Source organism: Chlorocebus sabaeus, chromosome 2 (genome assembly GCF_047675955.1).
Source record: "Chlorocebus sabaeus isolate Y175 chromosome 2, mChlSab1.0.hap1, whole genome shotgun sequence".
Lineage (NCBI taxonomy): Eukaryota > Metazoa > Chordata > Mammalia > Primates > Cercopithecidae > Chlorocebus > Chlorocebus sabaeus.
The window spans coordinates 63,602,937-63,622,271 of NC_132905.1; the positions used below are offsets into that span (position 1 = coordinate 63,602,937).

Below are 19,335 nucleotides of genomic sequence, written 5' to 3' on the forward strand. Positions count from 1 at the left end.
CATTAATATTCTTCAAAGAAGGCAACTTAAAGTAGAGTCATTGAAAAGACAAAAGGATTCTCAACTCCCATTTATGTTCCATACAGCATATTTATCAGAAAAGCATAGAAGACACAGAGGTTAAAAACGACTAGAAAGGGTTAAGAAGTTCAATACTGAGTCATAAAGTAAACTAAAAGTTAAAGTTCACATTTCATAAAATTAATATGAAATCCCTTTAGCTAACATAATATCAGGTAACCAAAATGTCATACAACAAATAACATCAGTCAATACAATGAGAAGATGAATCCTACTAAAACTGTTCTTCATGTTGCCCAGTCCAAATAATTGTTTTTCTGCTTAACTGATTTGTGTTGATACTGATCACTATGTCCCAATAAGTATAATTTAATCTTATTAATTTATTATTTATGACTTGAGTGACTGCTATCAATCTAGAACAACACACAGATTAAAAGAAATAACTATACCTTCCACATCTGTCACGTGCATTTAAATTAGCTTTTTTCTTGATTAAAAATTTCACCACTTGCTGTTTTTGTCCACGTACACCAAGCAAAAGTGGTGTGAGGCCATGCTGTAAAACAATATAAAACAAAAACAATATGTAATTCAAAAAATTATGTATTTCTCAGCTGAACTGGAAACTTTATATAAGATCTCATGGACTTACACTCATAGAAAGTAAATCAAATGTAGCTGCTTCCATCTCACTCTTCTGTGCTTTCCCACATGCTGCTGCTTCCCTTGGAAACACCCCTTCTCTGCCTGACCACATCAACTCTGATCATCTCAAAAACTCCCGTTCAACATTTACTGCTTCCAAGACTCTTTGCTTCTAACCCAGCATTTGGCATGGCACTTTTGGATGATGATTTTTTTTCCATTTAAACAAAGAGCTTCTTGAGGGCAGGGGATGTATCTTTTATCTCTGTATTATCCAACCCTAAGACAAAATTCTTGTGTATAAAGCAAGAATTTGAATGTAAAATATTTCTTTAGTTTCATGTTTTACCAAAAGTTCAAGCTCCAATGTGCAATAAAAATTGCTATTAATACTCATACAGCCCTTTTTAAGAATTTTTGCGTTCACTCATTTAAAATCTATTTGTATTTAATTTTTCCAGATTGTTAACTAAATAGGTAATCAGTTCACAGGATTACTGAAACTAACAGAATTCCTGTCTGTATTCTTTTTTTTTTTTTTTTTTTTTTTGAGACGGAGTCTTGCTCTGTAGCCCGGGCTGGACTGCAGTGGCCGGATCTCAGCTCACTGCAAGCTCCGCCTCCCGGGTTTACGCCATTCTCCTGCCTCAGCCTCCCAAGTAGCTGGGACTACAGGCGCCCGCCACCTCGCCTGGCTAGTTTTTTGTATTTTTAGTAGAGACGGGGTTTCACCGTGTTAGCCAGGATGGTCTCGATCTCCTGACCTCGTGATCCGCCCGTCTCGGCCTCCCAAAGTGCTGGGATTACAGGCTTGAGCCACCGCGCCCGGCCCCTGTCTGTATTCTTAATAACTCCATGGATTTTAGTGTTTAAACCTGCCATCCTGATTATGTCAAACCTCTGCAAACATAAGAGACATAATGGATAGTCCATAATACAGCTTCAATTGAGAAAAAAATGTTTAGAATTTGCCATAATTCTAATTGAGAAAACTACTCTTAACAACGACTTACTGATCTAAGCACTTGAGTAACTGAACAAAGAGACACAAAATCCTGAGAGGTCCATTCTCTACTTAATGAAAGACTACTCACTGCAAATTTCTAAAGACCTTCTGAATGGCAGTGAATAACTGAAGGTACAAAGGAAAAGGTATTATTCTGTAAGCTGATACACAGTGCCAATAATATTCATTTTAATGTCTCAACCACTGATAAAAGTCAGACTCGGGCAGGAATGGTCGCTCACACCTGTACTCCTAGCATTTTGGGAGGCTGAGGTGGGTGATTCACTTGAGCCCAGGAGTTCAAGATCAGTCTGGGGAACAGGGCAAAAACCTCATCTCTACTAAAAAAAAAAAATACAAAAACTGAGATTGGAGGACGACCTGAGCTTGGGGAGGTCAAGGCTGTGGTAAGCTGTGATTGCACCACTGCACTACAGCCTGGGGAACCAAGTGAGACCCCATCTAAAAAACAAACAAACAAAAAAAGTTAGATTAATGTTATTGGAAAGGAAAGATTTAAAGGAATTAGCACATATCCAACTCCAACTTTTCTAAAAGTATCTTACGTTTCTGAGATAGAAGAATTTACATATTACACTTATGTATTCAGTGTTTCTTAAGCAGGAGTGTATCCAGATTTTGAGAAATTTGTTGTTGTTGTCATTGTTAGAGAGAGGGTCTCATGTTGACCAGGCTAGACTCGAACTCCTGAGCTCAAGCAATCTTCCCACCTCAGCCTCCCCAGCAGCTGGGACTACAGCCATGCAACACCGTTCCTGGCTTCAAGGAAACATTTTTAAACATACATATCCAGGCTTTATTAGACTTACTCTATCAAAATCTTCAGGGGAAAGCCTAGACTTGTGGACTATTTAAAAATTTTCCTGAGGTAACTGGAATGCACAACTCTAGCTGGAAGCTAGTGCAATAGACGATTATTACTTCAGTCTCATCGCTCATCCACAAAACCAATTCCCTTTATCATTTGAGGATTTGGCCAAAAAGAGGAAAGAGTAGGAGAGAGACTCATTTACTGAAAATACCACATAATTTTCCCCGGTAAGAGTAGAATAAGGTCTAGTAAACTCAAAATCCAACCTGATCTCATTCCTTATAAGCCCCTTGTCTCCCACCTTCCCATCAAGACATGCTAGAGTTGAAAGCAGAGTTGAGACTCTAATTGGCCATTTTTACCAGAATAGGACACTAAGTCAGTTAATTACTTGTCGTTCCCTCTGCTCAAGGGTTTCCCACTACATTACCACCTGTTCACTGCCAATCTGGATCCTCAGAGGCCTCCTGAAATTGATCTCTAGCCATTTTACAACCCATTAACTCCCTCTCCCAAACTGAAAACTGTCATTTTCTAAAATTTAAAAGAATCTTGTCTCACCATACAAAGGAAACAAATGAATGATCAATAGCAACACACACACACACGCGCAGAGACACACACACACAGAAAACCTCTTCACAGTCTTTTCCCTCCACTACCTAATTTCCAAATTGGCCTTGATATTTCTGATTGCTGTCTTTTTCCCTTTCCGCTTCTGCCTCATAAGCAATCAGAAATATCTTAAGCCTTGCCACTGAGAGATACATCACCTCATATCTATTACTGTTTTGTTTTGGGTTTTTTTTTGGAACTTGTCAAAGTAGCAGGATTACCATTCACTGAAACATGTTTAAGTTTTCTTGGAGTTTTAATTTGAAACCTATTTCCAGGGCAAATTTTGTCATTTTACATTCATTAGGGGGAAAAAAAAGAAAACCTGGCAGGGAAAAATTGAAAAAAAAAAAGTATTACCTTTTGCAAATTCAGTGTTTTAAAAAAAATATTAACCACAAGTGCATTTAAAAAAAACTGTAACCTCTAATGCTTCTTTAAAAGTAGCAATATTTAAAACAAAGTCTTAGATAATTAAGTCATTTCAAAATATTTTCATTCAGGTTATGCTTGAGCTTCCAAATATGGAAAACTGGCCCTTACCCAGGTCAACGTTAAAATGAATGCATTTCAGTATTTTGAAGATAAAATTGGTAGATCTATACCTTATTTTTTGATTCAATATCAGCACCATATAAGAACAGTGCTTTCGCCATTAATTTATCTTCATTGTAGATAGCATAGTGTAGAGCAGTATTTCCATACTCATCTGGAATATTTGGATCAGTGCCATGTTCTAGCAACATTAATGCACATTCATCTTCTTGGCATTGTACAGCCTGTCAATATTAGACCAAAAATAAATTATAAGTCCTGTGAATTAAAAACAACATTCCACAGCTTTCACCAACTAGTTACATTTAAATGAGAAAACTCATTTTTATGCTATGTATTGAAATCAAAGCCATCTCACGCTGATATAGTTGACTACTGCATACCTTGATCAGAGCTGTCCTCTTTTTGTTGTCAAGGACATCAAGTTGACATCGTCTGTCCAGCAGGAGTTTTACTATTTCTGAATTCCCATTGGCAGAGGCCAGATGTAGAGCAGTCCTATGAGAGTGAGAAGACTTTTTAGGAAATTGTAGTGCACTATCTACAGCTACATCAATGATTCATGCAATTGCAAACACTGAATAGCCTGCTATTGCTCTGCCTTCAAAACAAACTTAATTTTCCCTTTGAAGAAAGTACACTACTTATTACCTCATGACTCACTGTATGAATGAAAGAGAAACCTATTTGAATAGGAAGAGCAGAGCCCTTGGATGGCATTCAACGTGGGCTGGAATCCTACTTGAAGCTCTGATGCTTCCCAGCTGTTGCTTACCCTTTTTGGCTCTCAATTTCCTCATCAATAAAATGGGAATGAAAAGAGTCGATTTCTCAGAGGAAACCACAGTAATGCTTAAATAAGACTCTACACGAAAGATATAGAATAGTTCCTAACACAAATAACAGCTCAGTAATTGTAAGATATTATAATTTTTACTAATACCACTAAAGACAACATTTGAATTCAATGAGATGATACAATTATACCTACACTTTCAGGTATGTTTTAAAGATTACAGGTAATGATGTATTTTAGTGATTCTAAGATGATCATTGTCTCTATGTTTTACCATTTCTCACACTGAAATACCACTTATAATTCATGATTTACTATAACTATAATTGGCAGGATTTAAGTAATTCTCTTATTGAGACATACAATAATGGGGCATCATACAATCCCTGGTGCCTTACATTAAGTAGAATATGTTACAATATAACAGGTCTGGGGCGGTTCCAGTCAGATGACTAGCATTTAAATAAATGTTAGTTCTTAAAAGAACTATGGAAGAAGAGGGCTGAGGTGAAAACACAAACAAATTTTTAAAATAATCTATTTCTTACTTTGGTTTTCAAAAACTTTAAGCCAAAGAAAACTTGAAATTCAAATGAATGGCATGGGCTCATTTTTATCAATACTTAAGATTTATACAATGTATGTACATCAGATATTTCCAATCATTCATATTAGGATTTAAGACTGTTATAATTTTTCTCCTTTTAAAATGGATTTATGAAACTATTTGTGGAGCTTTTTTTCAACGTTTACTTTTAGGGGTACAGGTGCAGGATGTGCAGGTTTGTTACATAGGTAAAAATGTGTCAAGGGGGTTGGTTGTACAAATTATTTCATTACTCAGGTGTTAAGCCCAGTACCCATTAGTTCTATTTCTTGCTTCTTTCCCTCCTCCCACCCTCCACCCTCTGATAGGCCCCAGTGTGTGTCACTTCCCTCTAGGTGTCTGTGCATTCTCATCATTTAGCTCCCACCTATAAGTGAGACCCTGTGGTACTTGGTTTTCTGTTCCTGTATTAGTTTGCTAAGGATAATGGCCTTCAACACCATCCATGTCCCTGCAAAGGACATGCTCTCATTCTTTCTTTTATGACTGCATAGTATTCCATGCTGTTTGTGTACTGCATTTTAGTTCTTAAAAGTACTAAAACAGTCTTTACCCAAGACTTATACATTTTCAGAAGGGTAGTTGAGGGTTATCTTTTACTACTGTCTACCTTCAGAAATGCTTTTGTTTGAAAGGAGGGAGGAAAAGTTTCAATTGAGATTACCCCCTAATGCCCCAATTTTAAATCTCTCAACTTGCTCAGGCGCAGCAGGTAAATATGAGGTTTTCAAAGACGGAAGGATCCTGAGAGATGGTAGAATATGCCTTCCACATAATAGGTGTCTGGCTTATGTTTGATGACTAAACGGATTGAAAGAATGCATAAACACAGCTTGGGAGTTCAATATTTTTAAAGAACTCCTGTTGAGTAGAGCAATACATTTACAATAGTAATGGTCATTTATATTTGCTATTTTAGTTTTCATAAATATATAACTAAAATAAAATAATTAATTCATACCTTTTACAGATGTTTACAGATAATGAAAATATAATTTTATAATAAAATGTATATACAATAAAATCTACAGGAACAGGTAAACAGAAACCCTCTACTTCTCAAGAGGGTAAAAGTTCACAGAAGATAGCTATCCACAGGAATAAAAATAAATAATAAAATGTGAGAAATTATTTGTATCTATGCAAGTAGCATATTCCTTCTCTTTCCAAGATTTATTTCATTACTAATGAAACTTAACTAAAACTTTTCAGATATTCGTTGCAGAAATCACAGATAAGAGAAAGGGAAAAACTTCACTTACAAATCCCCAGAAATAAGTTTGATTATGTTTTCTACATATTTTCAGGTAACACAAGAGCAGATTCTGTTTGTGTAGGTGTATAACAAACTGATTTTTTCCTCACTTGATATAGCAAAGTACATCTTTGCATGTCAACATATCTCTGTATCTACTGACACCTTCAATGGTTACATATTATTCCATCCTATGGATGCACTGAAATTTTTGCATAAAATCTTTATGTGAGCTCTTCTTAATACACTGCTATTTTAAGCAATACTAAGAAAAACATATGTGTCTATTTCATATAGATATTTCAGTATAATAGAGTTGATAGGTAAAAGGCATACACATTTTTAACATGTGGTTCTTATCATCAAAGTGTGTTAGAAATGTTGCAGCAGCTTCAACTTTCAGCAGCTACATAAGTACCACTGTTCTTCACCCTCACAAACTTTGTGGATAGAAGATAGTATTTCATTCCTTTATTTATTTATTTTTATTATTTATTTATTTATTTATTTATTTATTTATTTATTTTTGAGATGAAGTCTCATTCCATCACCCAGGCTGGAGTGTAGTGGTGCAATCTCAGCTCACTGCAACCTCCGCCTCCCTGGTTCAAGCAATTCTCCTGCCTCAGCCTCCTGAGTAGCTGGGATTACAGGTGCATGCCACCGTGCCTGGCTAATTTTTTGTATTTTTTAGTAGAGACGGGGTTTCACCATGCTGGCCAGGCTAGTCTCAAATTCTTGACCTCGTAATCCACCCAAATCCACTTTGCCCTCCCAAAGTGCTGGGATTACAGGCGTGAGCCACCGCAGCTGGCCTTTCATTCCTCTTCTAACTTAAATAGAAAACAGTATTTCATTCCTCTTCTAACTTAAATTCCTTATCTTACCAGGAACACTACGTTTTCCTATGTGCACAGGTCACTGGTAAATATGCAAAAAAGTACCTTGCCCAATCTTAAATTCAGCTTATTTTATTATATCTGCACATATATGCTTGGTTCAGTGGCTCAGGCTTGTAATCTCAGCACTTTGGGAGGCTGAGGCGGGTGGATCACAAGGATAGGAGTTCAAGACTAGCCTGGCCAAGATGGTGAAATCCTGTCTCTATTGAAAATACAAAACATTAGCCGGGTGTGGTGGGGGGCACCTATAATCCTAGCTACTCAATAGGCTGAGGCAGAGAACTGCTCGAACCCGGGAGGCAGAGGTTGTAGTAAGCTGATGTTACACCACTGCACTCCAGCCTGGGCAACAGAGTGAGATTCTGTCCCAGAAAAATAAATAAATAAATAGTTGCATATATAAATAGGCTTTTGTGTTTTCTTCTGGTACTTTTCTCCTTTTGTATATTTAAAAATTTTTAAACTATACTCCAGGAAATTACTTTTGTGACATAAAAATCTAGCTAGTTTTCTCCAAACAGCATGCATTTCATCTATTAATGATTAATCTTGCTTTATCAATATGAAACATCACCATTATCAAGCGCTAAATTCTTACATATATTTGGGTATTTCTGGATTTCCTATTCTGTTCTATTCATTGATATATTTTCAGCTGTTAGTAAACAATTTGTGGAAATAGTACATTCACATTTTGATATCTAGAAAAGCAAGTCTTTTTCCATTCTGTGATAAAAAATTAATCTATTACAGCAAAAAAATACAGGATGTGCAGTTTAAAAATGCTAAAACTTTGCTGTTTTTATTTGGCTTACGTAAAAGTGATAAACACAGAAAAAGCTCACATCTTAAGAAAAACGAATCTTCCTATTCAAGGACAGGTCCATCTTCCCATTTCAGTTTCCTTGTAAGGTTCCTCAGTAAAGAACATATATACATAGACTACATCGATATAAAACCCATATTGGATTTTATTTGAAAAATATTTAGCCCAGAAGTTGATACATTATGGGACTTAGTTCTCAATATATACCTTTCTATAAAGTATAGAACATTGTTTTAAAATATGTACATTAAAAATAATCTGCATGGATTTAATTTTTCGAGTTAAGTCACTTTAAAACAGTCTATTAGTGTTCTGTGAGGGAAATTATGATTGGATAGGAAATCAGCTAAAGTTTTGTTTCTGTGTTACTGTTCGTAAAGGGCCTGTGCCCTGACCTCTCTGAGGTTTCCACACCCAGGGTGGTGTGGGGCCTGCGGAGGAAGAGAAAGCCAGGACCCCGACCCCCACACCAGGAGGGTATGTCCCCATCATCCCCCCACGTCCCGCCTCCTCCCAGCCCAGGCCCGGTTACCTCTTTTGCTTGTCCGTCTTGTTCACGTCAGTGTCCCTGAGCATGAGGATGAGATCCTTTCTGGGGACTTTACCCCACCAGGCAGCTCTGTGGAGCTTGTCCAGATCTTCTCCACGGACGTGGTACCTGGGCTCCATGAAGGCGCTGTCGTCCTAGTCTTCCCAAGCTTCCACGTTGCTCTCCCCGCGCCCCTTGCAGCGGGGGAAGCAGTGGCAGCACCACTTGGCTATCTTGCTCCTGTGCGTCTTCATAGCGGAGTCCTCCTGGTCTCCAGAAGGGCCCACGTTGCTCTCGCCACTCCCCCTGCAGCAGGGGAAGCAGTGGCAGCACCACTTGGCCATCTTGCTCCCAAGTGCCTCCATAACGGAGTCGTCCTGATCTCCAGAAGCACCCACGTTGCTCTTGCCGCTCCCCCTGCAGCAGGGGAAACAGTGGTGGCACCACTTGCCCATCTTGCTCCTGAGACCAAATGGCTTCTTCACAGTGGAGGCAGCGGGTATTGAAGAAACCTCAGCCACCATCTGCTTTGAACAGCCAGGGGAGGCCGGTAGTAGCGAGCACATCGCGTCTACCAACCAGTTTCACCAACTAGCAGGAAACTCTGGGTTTTCGATCTGTTTGAAGAGAAAGGTCAATCCCAGCCAAAACCTGCCAACCCCAGCAGGGGAGCCCGGCCCATCCCACCCGGGAAAACCCACACCCAGCCGGGGAAAGCCCACGCCCACCCGGGGTGACCCCACGCCCCCCCCAGGAAGGGCCAACCCCCGCCCCCCACCGCCCAAAGGAAACACCCAACCCAGCCAAGGGAATGCCAACCCCAGCAGAGAAAAGGTCAAGCCCAGCAAAGGAACGCGAGGGAGGAAACGCCAATCCAAGCGAGAAACACCGGGCAAAGCGACTAACGCCGAGCCAAGCGAGGACTGCAGAGCCAGGCCTAGCAGTTACAGGCAATCCAAGCCGTTATGCGCGTGCGCGTGCGGTGTGCGCGCCTCAGGCGGCGTCATTGCACGTGGTACAGACAGTGGCCCATGTGTGCAACCTGCGCACAAGTCTTGGTGCCACGAATATCAGTGACAGCCTTGCTTTCCCGGCAAACTTCGTGGGAATTGGTCGAGCCTTCAGGCCATCGAGGAGAGGCCTCTGGTTGGAAAAAGCCTCTTGAAGCAGGACTGGGGCTAGAGCGCCTGGAACTGGAGGATGCTGACAGGCTCCTCTGAGGAAAGCCCACAAGACACTCGTGGCGGTGCTGTTGCGGGTGGCCACGGCTGCCGCTCAGAGCTCGGGCTTCTTTCTTATTTTTGTTTTGATTTTATTTTGCTACTATTTTCTACTTTCTTGATGTGATAGCTGAAATTTTTATTTGAGAAATTTCTACTTTTCCATTATACACATTTAGTGAAATACATTTTCCTGCCAGCACTGGCTTTACCTGTGTTAAATCAACTTTGATATGTTGTATTTTTATTCACTTTAATATATTTAATTGTTTCCCTTGAGATGTTTCCCTTAAGAGTGTGCTTGCTGTTTAGCGCTATTCACAATAGCAAAGACATGGAATCAATCCAAATGTCCATCAGTGATAGACTGGATGAAGAAAATGCGGTACACATACAACATGGAATACTATGCAGCCATAAAAAAGAATGAGATCATGTCCTTTGTAGGGTCATGGGTGGAACAGGAAGCCATTATCCTCAGGAAACTAATGCAGAAACAGAAAGCGAAACACCTAATGTTCTCACTTATAAGTAGGACCTGAACAATGGGAACACATGGATACAGGGAAGGAAACAACACACAATGGGGCCCCTGGATTGAGGAGGGAGAGGAAGAGCATCAGGAAAAATAGTTAATGCATGCTGGGTTTAATGCCGAGGCGATGGGTTGATAGGTACAGCAAACCACCATGGCACAAATTTATCTATGTAACAAACCTGCACATCCTGCACATGTACCCCAGAACTTAAAATAAAATAAATAAAAATGAAAAAAAAAAAAAACCAACAAAACTAAAATATGTGCTGCTTATCTTTCAAGTATTTAAGATTTTGCTATTATCTTACTTTTTTATTTTTAATTGGATGCCGTTTTGGCTGGAGGATACATTCTACATGATTTCAGTTCTTTTAAAACTCTAATGTTTGTTAAAATCCAGGATACAGACCATCTTGGTTTATGTTCTGTGGGTACCTAAATGTTCTGCTGTATTCTGATGCTAGGGGGTGGAGGAGCAGGGGGGTTTTTTTGTTTTGTTTTTGTTTTGTTTTGTTTTGTTTTGTTTTGTTTTGTTTGAGGCAGAGTTTCGCTCATTTTTTTCCAGGGTGGAATGCAATGGCCTGATCTCAGCTCACTGTAACCTTTGCCTCCCGGATTCAAGCGATTCTCCTGCCTCAACCTCCCAAGTAGCTGGGATTACAGGCACCCACCACCACACCCGGCTAATTCTAGTGTTTTTAGTAGAGGCAGGGTTTTGCCATATTGGCCAGGCTGGTCTCCAACTCCTGACTTCAGGTGATCCACCCGCCTTGGCCTCCCAAAGTGGTAGGATTACAGGCGTGAGCCTCCATGCCCAGCCAAGGGTGGAGTGCTTTATAAATGCCAATGAGCGGCAGCCGCCAACCTCAGTAGCTGCCGACGCTACTAGCGGCTGGGGCGGATGGCAGCCAGAGCCGGGACTCAGGCTCCGTGCCACCTGCGCCTGCGGCGCACACCTGGACGCTGTCCTCCAGCGGCCTACACTGGCGGGCACAGCAAAGCTGGGACTCACGTTTGAAGGAAGGAAAAAAATCAAACGAGTAATCCAGCACTGTTCTTTCCGGATCCATCCCGCTGACCCTCTTGTTTCCCACGTTTTTGAAAACTGGCCACTCTGACCTCAGATCCCTAAATCGGCAGCCACTGAGACCCGGCTCTCAGAAGCCAAAGCCCTGGCACTTTCCAGGCTGAGCGGGACGAGGTGAAGGCAGGCTGGAGGCTGGTCCAGGACAGCTGAGGGCCGACCGTGGGGGGTCGTGAAGAGGCCACCACTGGGGCCGCTACACGTGACATGGGATTTGGGCCATTGGGTAGAAGGCGTGGAGATGGGGCGCTGCCAGCGGAGCCACGGAGGAAAGAGAACACCCTCCAAATTGTCTTCCAGGGTTTCCGTGAGCATTTTATTAACTCAGAATCTGTCAGGAATAATACTAGGGAGTTACCTTTCCCTGAAAATGGCTCTTGTCAGAGTAGTGAGATACGCTTGGGGGACGGGGGGGCGGGGGCGGGGGGAGGAAGAGGAATGGGAGGCTCAGTTTATAAATATTAAGATCAGCAATGGTGTGCCGCTGGCAGGAGCAGAGCGAGCCTGGAGATTTGGGTGGCTGCAGCTGGTAAGTGGTTGCAATCCAGAGAGTGGGACTGAGATCCTCCCTTGTCATGTTAGCATCCCGTTTCCTGGGCGCGGGTCTGACATCCTGCAGATGGTCATTTCACTCATGGCAACTTTGTCTCTCTTCTATCACCCCAGACTCAGCTTCACACTCCAGGGCTGCACACCACCAGCCACCGTCATGTTAACCCCTTCCCAGGTCAATGTGTCCCTCACCTGGAGCCCAATCTGCTGCACAGCCTGGGACCGTCCATTTTCAGGGTGGTGGGCAACTTGGTGGCCATCGTGCTGCTGTGCAAGTCGCGCGAGGAGCAGAAGGAGACCGCCTTCTACACACTGGTATGTGGCTGGCCACCACCGACCTGTTGTTCACTTTGCTGGTGAGCCAGGTGACGATCGCCACGTACATGAAGGGCGGGTAACCTGGGGCCAGCCCCTGTGCGAGTACAGCATCTTCATCCTGCTCTTCTTCAGCCAGCCCGGCCTCAGCATCATCTGCCCCCTGATATCTATACAGGTAATTTGTGTTCGACATTCTCAGAGGAGTTTCATAAGCTTTATGTTTTATCTTGGTTATAAACAGAGTCCTCAAATGCATAAAAAAGAAATTATACCAGGATTGAATTTCAGCAGGAATAAGTTTATTTTACCTATTCAAAATTAAAGTACTTTTGTTTTGTTTGAAAATGTGTTTTTGTTAAAGATACGTTTCTGAAAAAAATTTAGGTAAATATTTAATAATGTCTCCTTTTCTATCCCAAGAAGTAATTTCATAGTTTACTTAAATTTTTTAACAAAAATGTAGCATAGATTTTTTTAAAAAAAATTCTATATTTTAACTCAATATATCCAAAATACTGTGTCAACATGTAATCAGTGTAAAAATTACTAGAGATAGTTTGCATTTTTTTCATATGAAATCTTTAAAATCCATTGTGTATTTTGCATTTTAGTACGTCTCAACTAACTCAAATGTGAAATTTTCATCGAGAATATCTGAACTGTATTTAGATTAATACAAATTGCAGTTAAAAAGTTCAACATAGATTTAGTAGGGGGTGTGCAGCCAGCTTGCAAATCAGATGTCCGCTGAGCTGCCAGGCAGCCAACCCCGGAGGAGCGGCCTGCTGGCTCCGCAGCGCCCAGGAGTTGAGGATGTCCTACAAACCCATCACGCCTGCCCCCAGCAGCACCCTCGGCTCCAGCATCCCCTGGCCCGGCACCCCGGTCCTTACAGGAAGCGTCCTGTCGCCGTCGGGCTCAGTGCCAAGAGCCGCTGTCCCTTTCAGACCGCTGTTTAACGACTTTAGACGCCTTCCATCGGCTGTGTGCAAGCCATGAAACCACCTGGCGCCCAGGGCTCCCAGAGCACCCACACGGAACTGCTGTCGGTCACAGGGGAGATGGGCAAAGGGATCCGGACCACCTTTGCTGGTAGCAAGAGCACCACGGAGCACCTGAAGAGAGGGATTATCCATCCCTAGTCAGAGTGCCTGGCAGAGACAGGGCGGAACCCACGCACTTAACAGGAAGCTCCTAAGCCTCTGTGTCTGGACTTTTCCCGGCCACTCCAGAGCACCTGCTTCTCCCTGACTCTCATCCCTAGCTGCACTAACCATCCTGGGCTTCCTGTCCTGTGTCCCTTGATGGTGCCCTCAGGAACCAAGGGGCGGCTCTCACTCCAGGTGGCAGCACTAACGATCCCCCCTCCCCCCACCCCACTCCGCCAACGCAACAAGAGTTAGCAGCGAGGTCCCCGTGAGTCCCACCCATGACCTGCCCACAGTGTTGCCCACTGGAACTTTCTGCGGCCCCCACCACTCAGCCCTTCCCAGCACTTCTCCCACGTGCCCCGAGCCTCCTTCTCCCTCAGCACGGGCTCAGGCCTCAGGCCTGACACTTCCCTGCCTTGTGTCTTTTGCTAAATATGATCTTTCTATATTAATAAAAGATGATTTGGAGTTTTGCTCTCTAAAAAAAAGTTTAATATAAAAGAGAAATGAAATTTAGCAAAGGAATATATCGATGAATATTTAAATACTTAGATGACATTACTACCAGATATAATGAGATCATCAGATATTTCATTTACTTATGATTAATGTTTGTATTTATTTTTTATTTATTTTATTTTATTTACATATTTATTTTTAGTATACTTTAAGTTCTAGGGTACATGTGCACAGCATGCAGATTTGTTACATATGTACACATGTGCCCTGTTGGTTTGCTGCACCCATTAACTCCTCATTTACATTAGGTATTTCTCCTAATGCTATCCCTCTCCACCCCCCCCACCCCATGACAGGCCGCGGTGTGTGATGTTCCCCGCCCTGTGTCCAAGTGTTCTCATTGTTTAATTCCCACCTGTGAGTGAGAACATGCAGTGTTTGGTTTTCTGACCTTGTGATAGTTTAAACAAACTAGCAAGATTAGAAGTCACTTTATAAGACAAATAATGAAAAATAAAGTATTACTGACATTGGTAACAGAATAAAAGTTAGAGTTAGACCAAGTATTAACAAATAAGCTTATTTATTTATAAGAGAAGGGACAATATTAAAAAGGATTAAATGATGTCTTGTCAATATGAAGAAAAACTGTATTATATATACTTCATTCGTTAACTTAGTATTGTGTTTCCTTGTATAATTTTCACTTGGTTTTGTCAGTTTTACTACTTGCTTAATTATTTCAAAAACTACATCTTCATAGACCATTTCAGCTTTTGCTGTGTGGGCAGAATTATAAAACCCAGTTTCAAAATTTCAACTGAACGTTGTCAGCATTTTTCTTTGGGCTTTTTATTAAAAAAATAAAACAAAACCCAAGTAATTGTGTGTGTGTGTGTTTTAGCATTATCATGAATGTAATAACAATAAAATCAAACAGAAGCAAATGGATAAGCAATATGTTGGACTAGCATCTCAAGTATGAAAATGGCATTGCCAACAGTGATATGATTTTTTTCAAAATGGTAAACTTTTTAAAGTATAATCTTATTTTAACCTAAAATCTTACTATCGGAAAGTGCAGTGTGCATTAAAATGTTCTGAAATGCCTTTATTCAAATTTATTAAATGGTCGTACTCATTCAGTCATCTACAAATTGGTTTTTCACTTCTGTAATTGTCTTATAGAATGTTCAGAAGTTATGCAAAATGTCAGATAATTTTCTATTGAATATGATCGTTTTATCATTGCAAGACTTCAAACATCCCTGTTTCCTACCAAATAAATGTACAATAGCGATAAATGTAAAGATGTTTTTCAAAAAGGACACATTTTCGAGTTATAAAACAAGGATTTTAAAACTTGAATTGTTACAGTGAATATGTCTTAATATAGGCTACAGTCACTTTAGATAAAAAATTACCTCATGTCTATTTTCAGTATTACTTAAAGGTGTTTATGTAGTGGCAAAGATTTTTTTTTTTTTTTTTTTTTTTTTTTTTTTTTGCCTAGAGGCAGATATTTTTCCACATGGCTATTTATGGTATGAAACTGTATTTAAATGCATGTACACATATAAAAGCTGCCACTGTGGCTGTAAACTATTAAAAGTTATAAAGATTAAAAAAAATAAAAAATATTTGTTTTTCTATGAAGTGTCTTTATTCAAGTCCAAATTTAGAGGTTTAAAATGCTTGAAATGAATAAAACTGAGTGTTTCACGTATTTCAGTTGGAATGGCCTTTGTCCTAGTTTTGTTAGTGAAGTAGCAGATTGCATTTTTTTCGCACTCATACACCTTCAAAAGGTGGACAGAAAAATTTGATAAAACTTCTAGGACATTATGTGATGAAACACATTAAACACTAAAGGAGAAATACAACCTCACTGTTTATAAAAGACATATGAGAAGGAACCCTGCATACATATATCTATCGGTTTTGGATTTTCAAAAAATATTTGCCTTAAAATGGGCTTCATTAGAATATGTGTTCTCCCACAAAGCCAAGGAAAGTACGTTAGACACAGGATCTGGAAGTCTACGTGTGTGATGTAACTTCATTGAATACATTTCACAAATAAGGCAGAAATGTATGCGTGTGACCCAAAATATTCTCTAAATTTTCTCAAAGCAATGCGGTCACATCTATTTTTTTTATACCATGACTAGTGTTCATTCCATGCGTTTGAACATTACCTCACACATTTGTAGCCTCCTATCTCTGTGATTAATTATGGCTAACATTCTCAGCAGTCAAACATCTTGAGCTTGTCTTCCATCTACACATTGCAGTATTTAGAAGAGTGCTTTAGTATTGTAAATTTGATCCAACATGTGTTCAACGAGATGAAATCTTCAATATTGCACTACCTGTGAATCGGGAGAATGTTAATTTGCTTCTGTAGTTTTAAGTGTATTCTCAGAGGTAGATGAAGCCATATTATATCATTGGATTCAAGAAGTAAAGTAAATAGAAGAAAAAAAGATGTTATTTTAGTTTGGTTATGTTTGTATCTTAAGTTTTCTTTTCCAGATATATGAGAGCCTACTAAATACACTGAATAAAATGTGGTAGCCTTGGGTTAAATATCATACTTTATATTTTGTTTATTAATTCCAGGATAGAGTAGAAAAATATGCTCTCTTATATAATATAAAAATGATATGGGGGAAAGAAGTAAAAAATTAACTTAGAGACATCATTAATTAATTTATTTTACAAATGAAACACTAAATAATTTCTATTTGTTTTGACAAATAGAGAATATATTTAGAATCAATGCTTTATTACTTGGAGTAAAAATTGTAAATGTATTATTCAGATTGTATTATTACTATGCACTACAGATCACATACATTGGTCTTTTCTTCGTATTAGACATTAATTAATGGCAAACGTCCCTTCGAGGGCTATTTAATAGGAATACTAAAGTATCTGGAATTTCTGAAATAATAAAAGTGACCTAAATCACCGTGTTTGGTAAATTCACAACATTCAAATGGCAGGAGGGGAGTGGTGGAGGTAGGGAGGGGAATGCTCATGTTCTCATTATTCCCAAACGGATTCTTACAAGTCTTCTCACTCGGCACATGGATGCATCTCAGTAATACACAATGTCTTAGACAGCCACAACTGTCTGCACTTTTTAACAAGGTACGTTTCCACATTATTATTCCTTGCCACCTCAATATCAGATATTTTCTCATGTCATCTTTTACTTCTGAAGAGCTGAATTATTGATCCATAGCTATATATCTGTGGATGTTTTTAAATTACGTGAAAATTTTGTATATGATTTTTTCTGGGGAAAGTATCAGAACCTGGTGATTGTAACAAAAACAATCACTCGTGTTAATATTTAAGTCTTAATTAATTCGGGAAAATTTGCACACACCTTAAGGTCAGATATTATTTTGTACCCTACATATAAAAACTTCTTTTTTTTTTTTTTTTTTTTGAGATGGAGTCTCACTCTGTTGCCCAGGTTGGAGTGCAATGGAGTGATCTCTGCTCACTGCAAACTCCGCCTCCCATAACATTAATGATCACTGATCAAAGATCACCATAACAAATATAATAATAATGAAATATTTAAAAAATTGTGAGGATTATACCGAAATGTGAAACCAAGACACAAAGTGAGCACAGGCTGTTTATTAAATGGTACCAATAGACTTGTTTCACCTGGGTTGTCACAAACACTTCATTTGTAAATAAAAGAATAAAAGGCCATATCTGTGAATAAAGAGAAGTGCAATAAAACATGTTTGTATTAATTTGGTTAACTTTATTCCAACTTAATGTAAACTAGTTTATTTATTTATTTATTTATTTATTTATTTATTTATTGAGACGGAGTCTGGATCTTGCCCAGGCTGGAGTGCAGTGGCGCATCTCAGCTCACCGCAAGCTCTGCCTCTGGTGTTCACACCATTCTCCTGCCTCAGCCTCCTGAGTTGCTGGGACCACAGGCGCCTGCCACCATGCCCAGCTAATTTTTTGTATTTTTTAGTAGAGACAGGGTTTCACCGAGTTAGCCAGGATGGTCTTGATCTGACCTCGTGATCCTCTCATCTCGGCCTCCCAAAGTGCTGGGATTACAGGCATGAGCCACCGCTCCTGGCCATAAACTAGTTTTAAAACAGTTTATAAAACTCTAAAATGAACCCGGCAAATTTAGAGCAATAATAAAATGATTTAAATTAGAGAAGTCTTTTTTAAAAAGGATAAATAACAAATGTCTCATTGGATTTATTAAAGTTGTTTCAAGTTCAGCTCTGAGGTTCTTAGAAACTAAAGTAAAAAGTATGACCAGTTTCTGAAGTCAAGACAAAATCATACAATCTTTAACTTAGAAAATTATCTTCCGTGTTGTGTCCTAAGCATGAAACAAATGTAAGGACTTGCCCTGACACTCTGTAAGTCGTTCCTCTCCCATATGCACTGCAGAAATGTTTCCTGGCAAGAACAGCAAGTCAGAAGCCTTTTCAGCACAATAAAGAGGGACATGCTACATATAAAAAAATAGATGAGGAGGGAAAATAGCACCTTAGAGAAGTAAGAAGTCTCAAAAGAGACATGTATAAGGAGAGCAGTTGCAATTATAAAGAGCAAAAATATGGAATGATGAAAAAAGATACTTTAAAGAAAGTTTTCCTCAGTACTTTGCAATGCTCTTGCCACCTTCTGAAGAAAGGTGGTTCCTCCTGGAAACAGGGTATTTGGACCCAGGCTTTGGAATGGAGTGACTGTCTGCATTGAACTACCTTAAACTCAACTTTGTGAGCATAGGGTAAGAATAATTGGGTTAAGTAAAAGTCACTTTTAATCTAAAACGTCGTTCGTTAGTTTGACCAACTTTCTTTACCACTGGCCACTTGATCCTTCTCTTGTTTGACCAGGGTTGTCAAACAAGGTTTTTTGTTTCCTTCTTTGAAGGAAAGAGTCAGTGTTTCTTCCATTCCAATGCATCCACTTGAGGAATTTTTGATAAAATGGGCAATGAATGGGCAGTAGAAGAAGTTACAGGCTGCTAATAAAATGCTAAATAATAAACCTTGGAAATTCTAAAATCGTTGCAGGAAGACCTTGCTTATTTTGTAACTATTATGTATTATCATATGTATACTTAACTCTTTGAATGTGTTAGTTTGTGTTCAAAGTATACCTTAATTTTATATATATATTTAAATTACATAAGATAAATAAAGCCACTAACAATTTTTTAAACATTTTCTTATATTTCCTTTCAGTATTTTTATATGCATGCATCAGTCAGTACTCAGTAATATTGCTAAATGCATGTTTATATTCACAAAGCCTCTCCCCTTGTGCAAACTCTAGTCAGGATCCTCTAGGCCTCCTCTAGGCCTCAGTCTTCAGTGTTCTTCCTAGTCTGGCCCACATCTCTCAGGTTTA

At 39.5% G+C, this 19,335-nt stretch overlaps 1 protein-coding gene and 1 pseudogene across 1 annotated transcript in view; one reads left to right on the top strand and one right to left on the bottom strand.

Annotated features, from left to right (window-relative positions):
• The window catches only part of LOC103247565 (POTE ankyrin domain family member G-like), a 52,970-nt gene extending 43,854 nt beyond the window's left edge, over window positions 1–9,116 (bottom strand). The window contains 4 exon segments of the mRNA XM_073004860.1: window positions 474–580; window positions 3,728–3,901; window positions 4,061–4,175; window positions 8,596–9,116. Coding sequence (XP_072860961.1) covers window positions 474–580; window positions 3,728–3,901; window positions 4,061–4,175; window positions 8,596–9,116 — 917 coding nt within the window.
• Window positions 9,117–13,117: 4,001 nt separating this feature from the next.
• Window positions 13,118–13,488, top strand: LOC140710439 (cyclin-dependent kinase 2-associated protein 2 pseudogene; annotated as a pseudogene).
• Window positions 13,489–19,335: the final 5,847 nt, after the last annotated feature.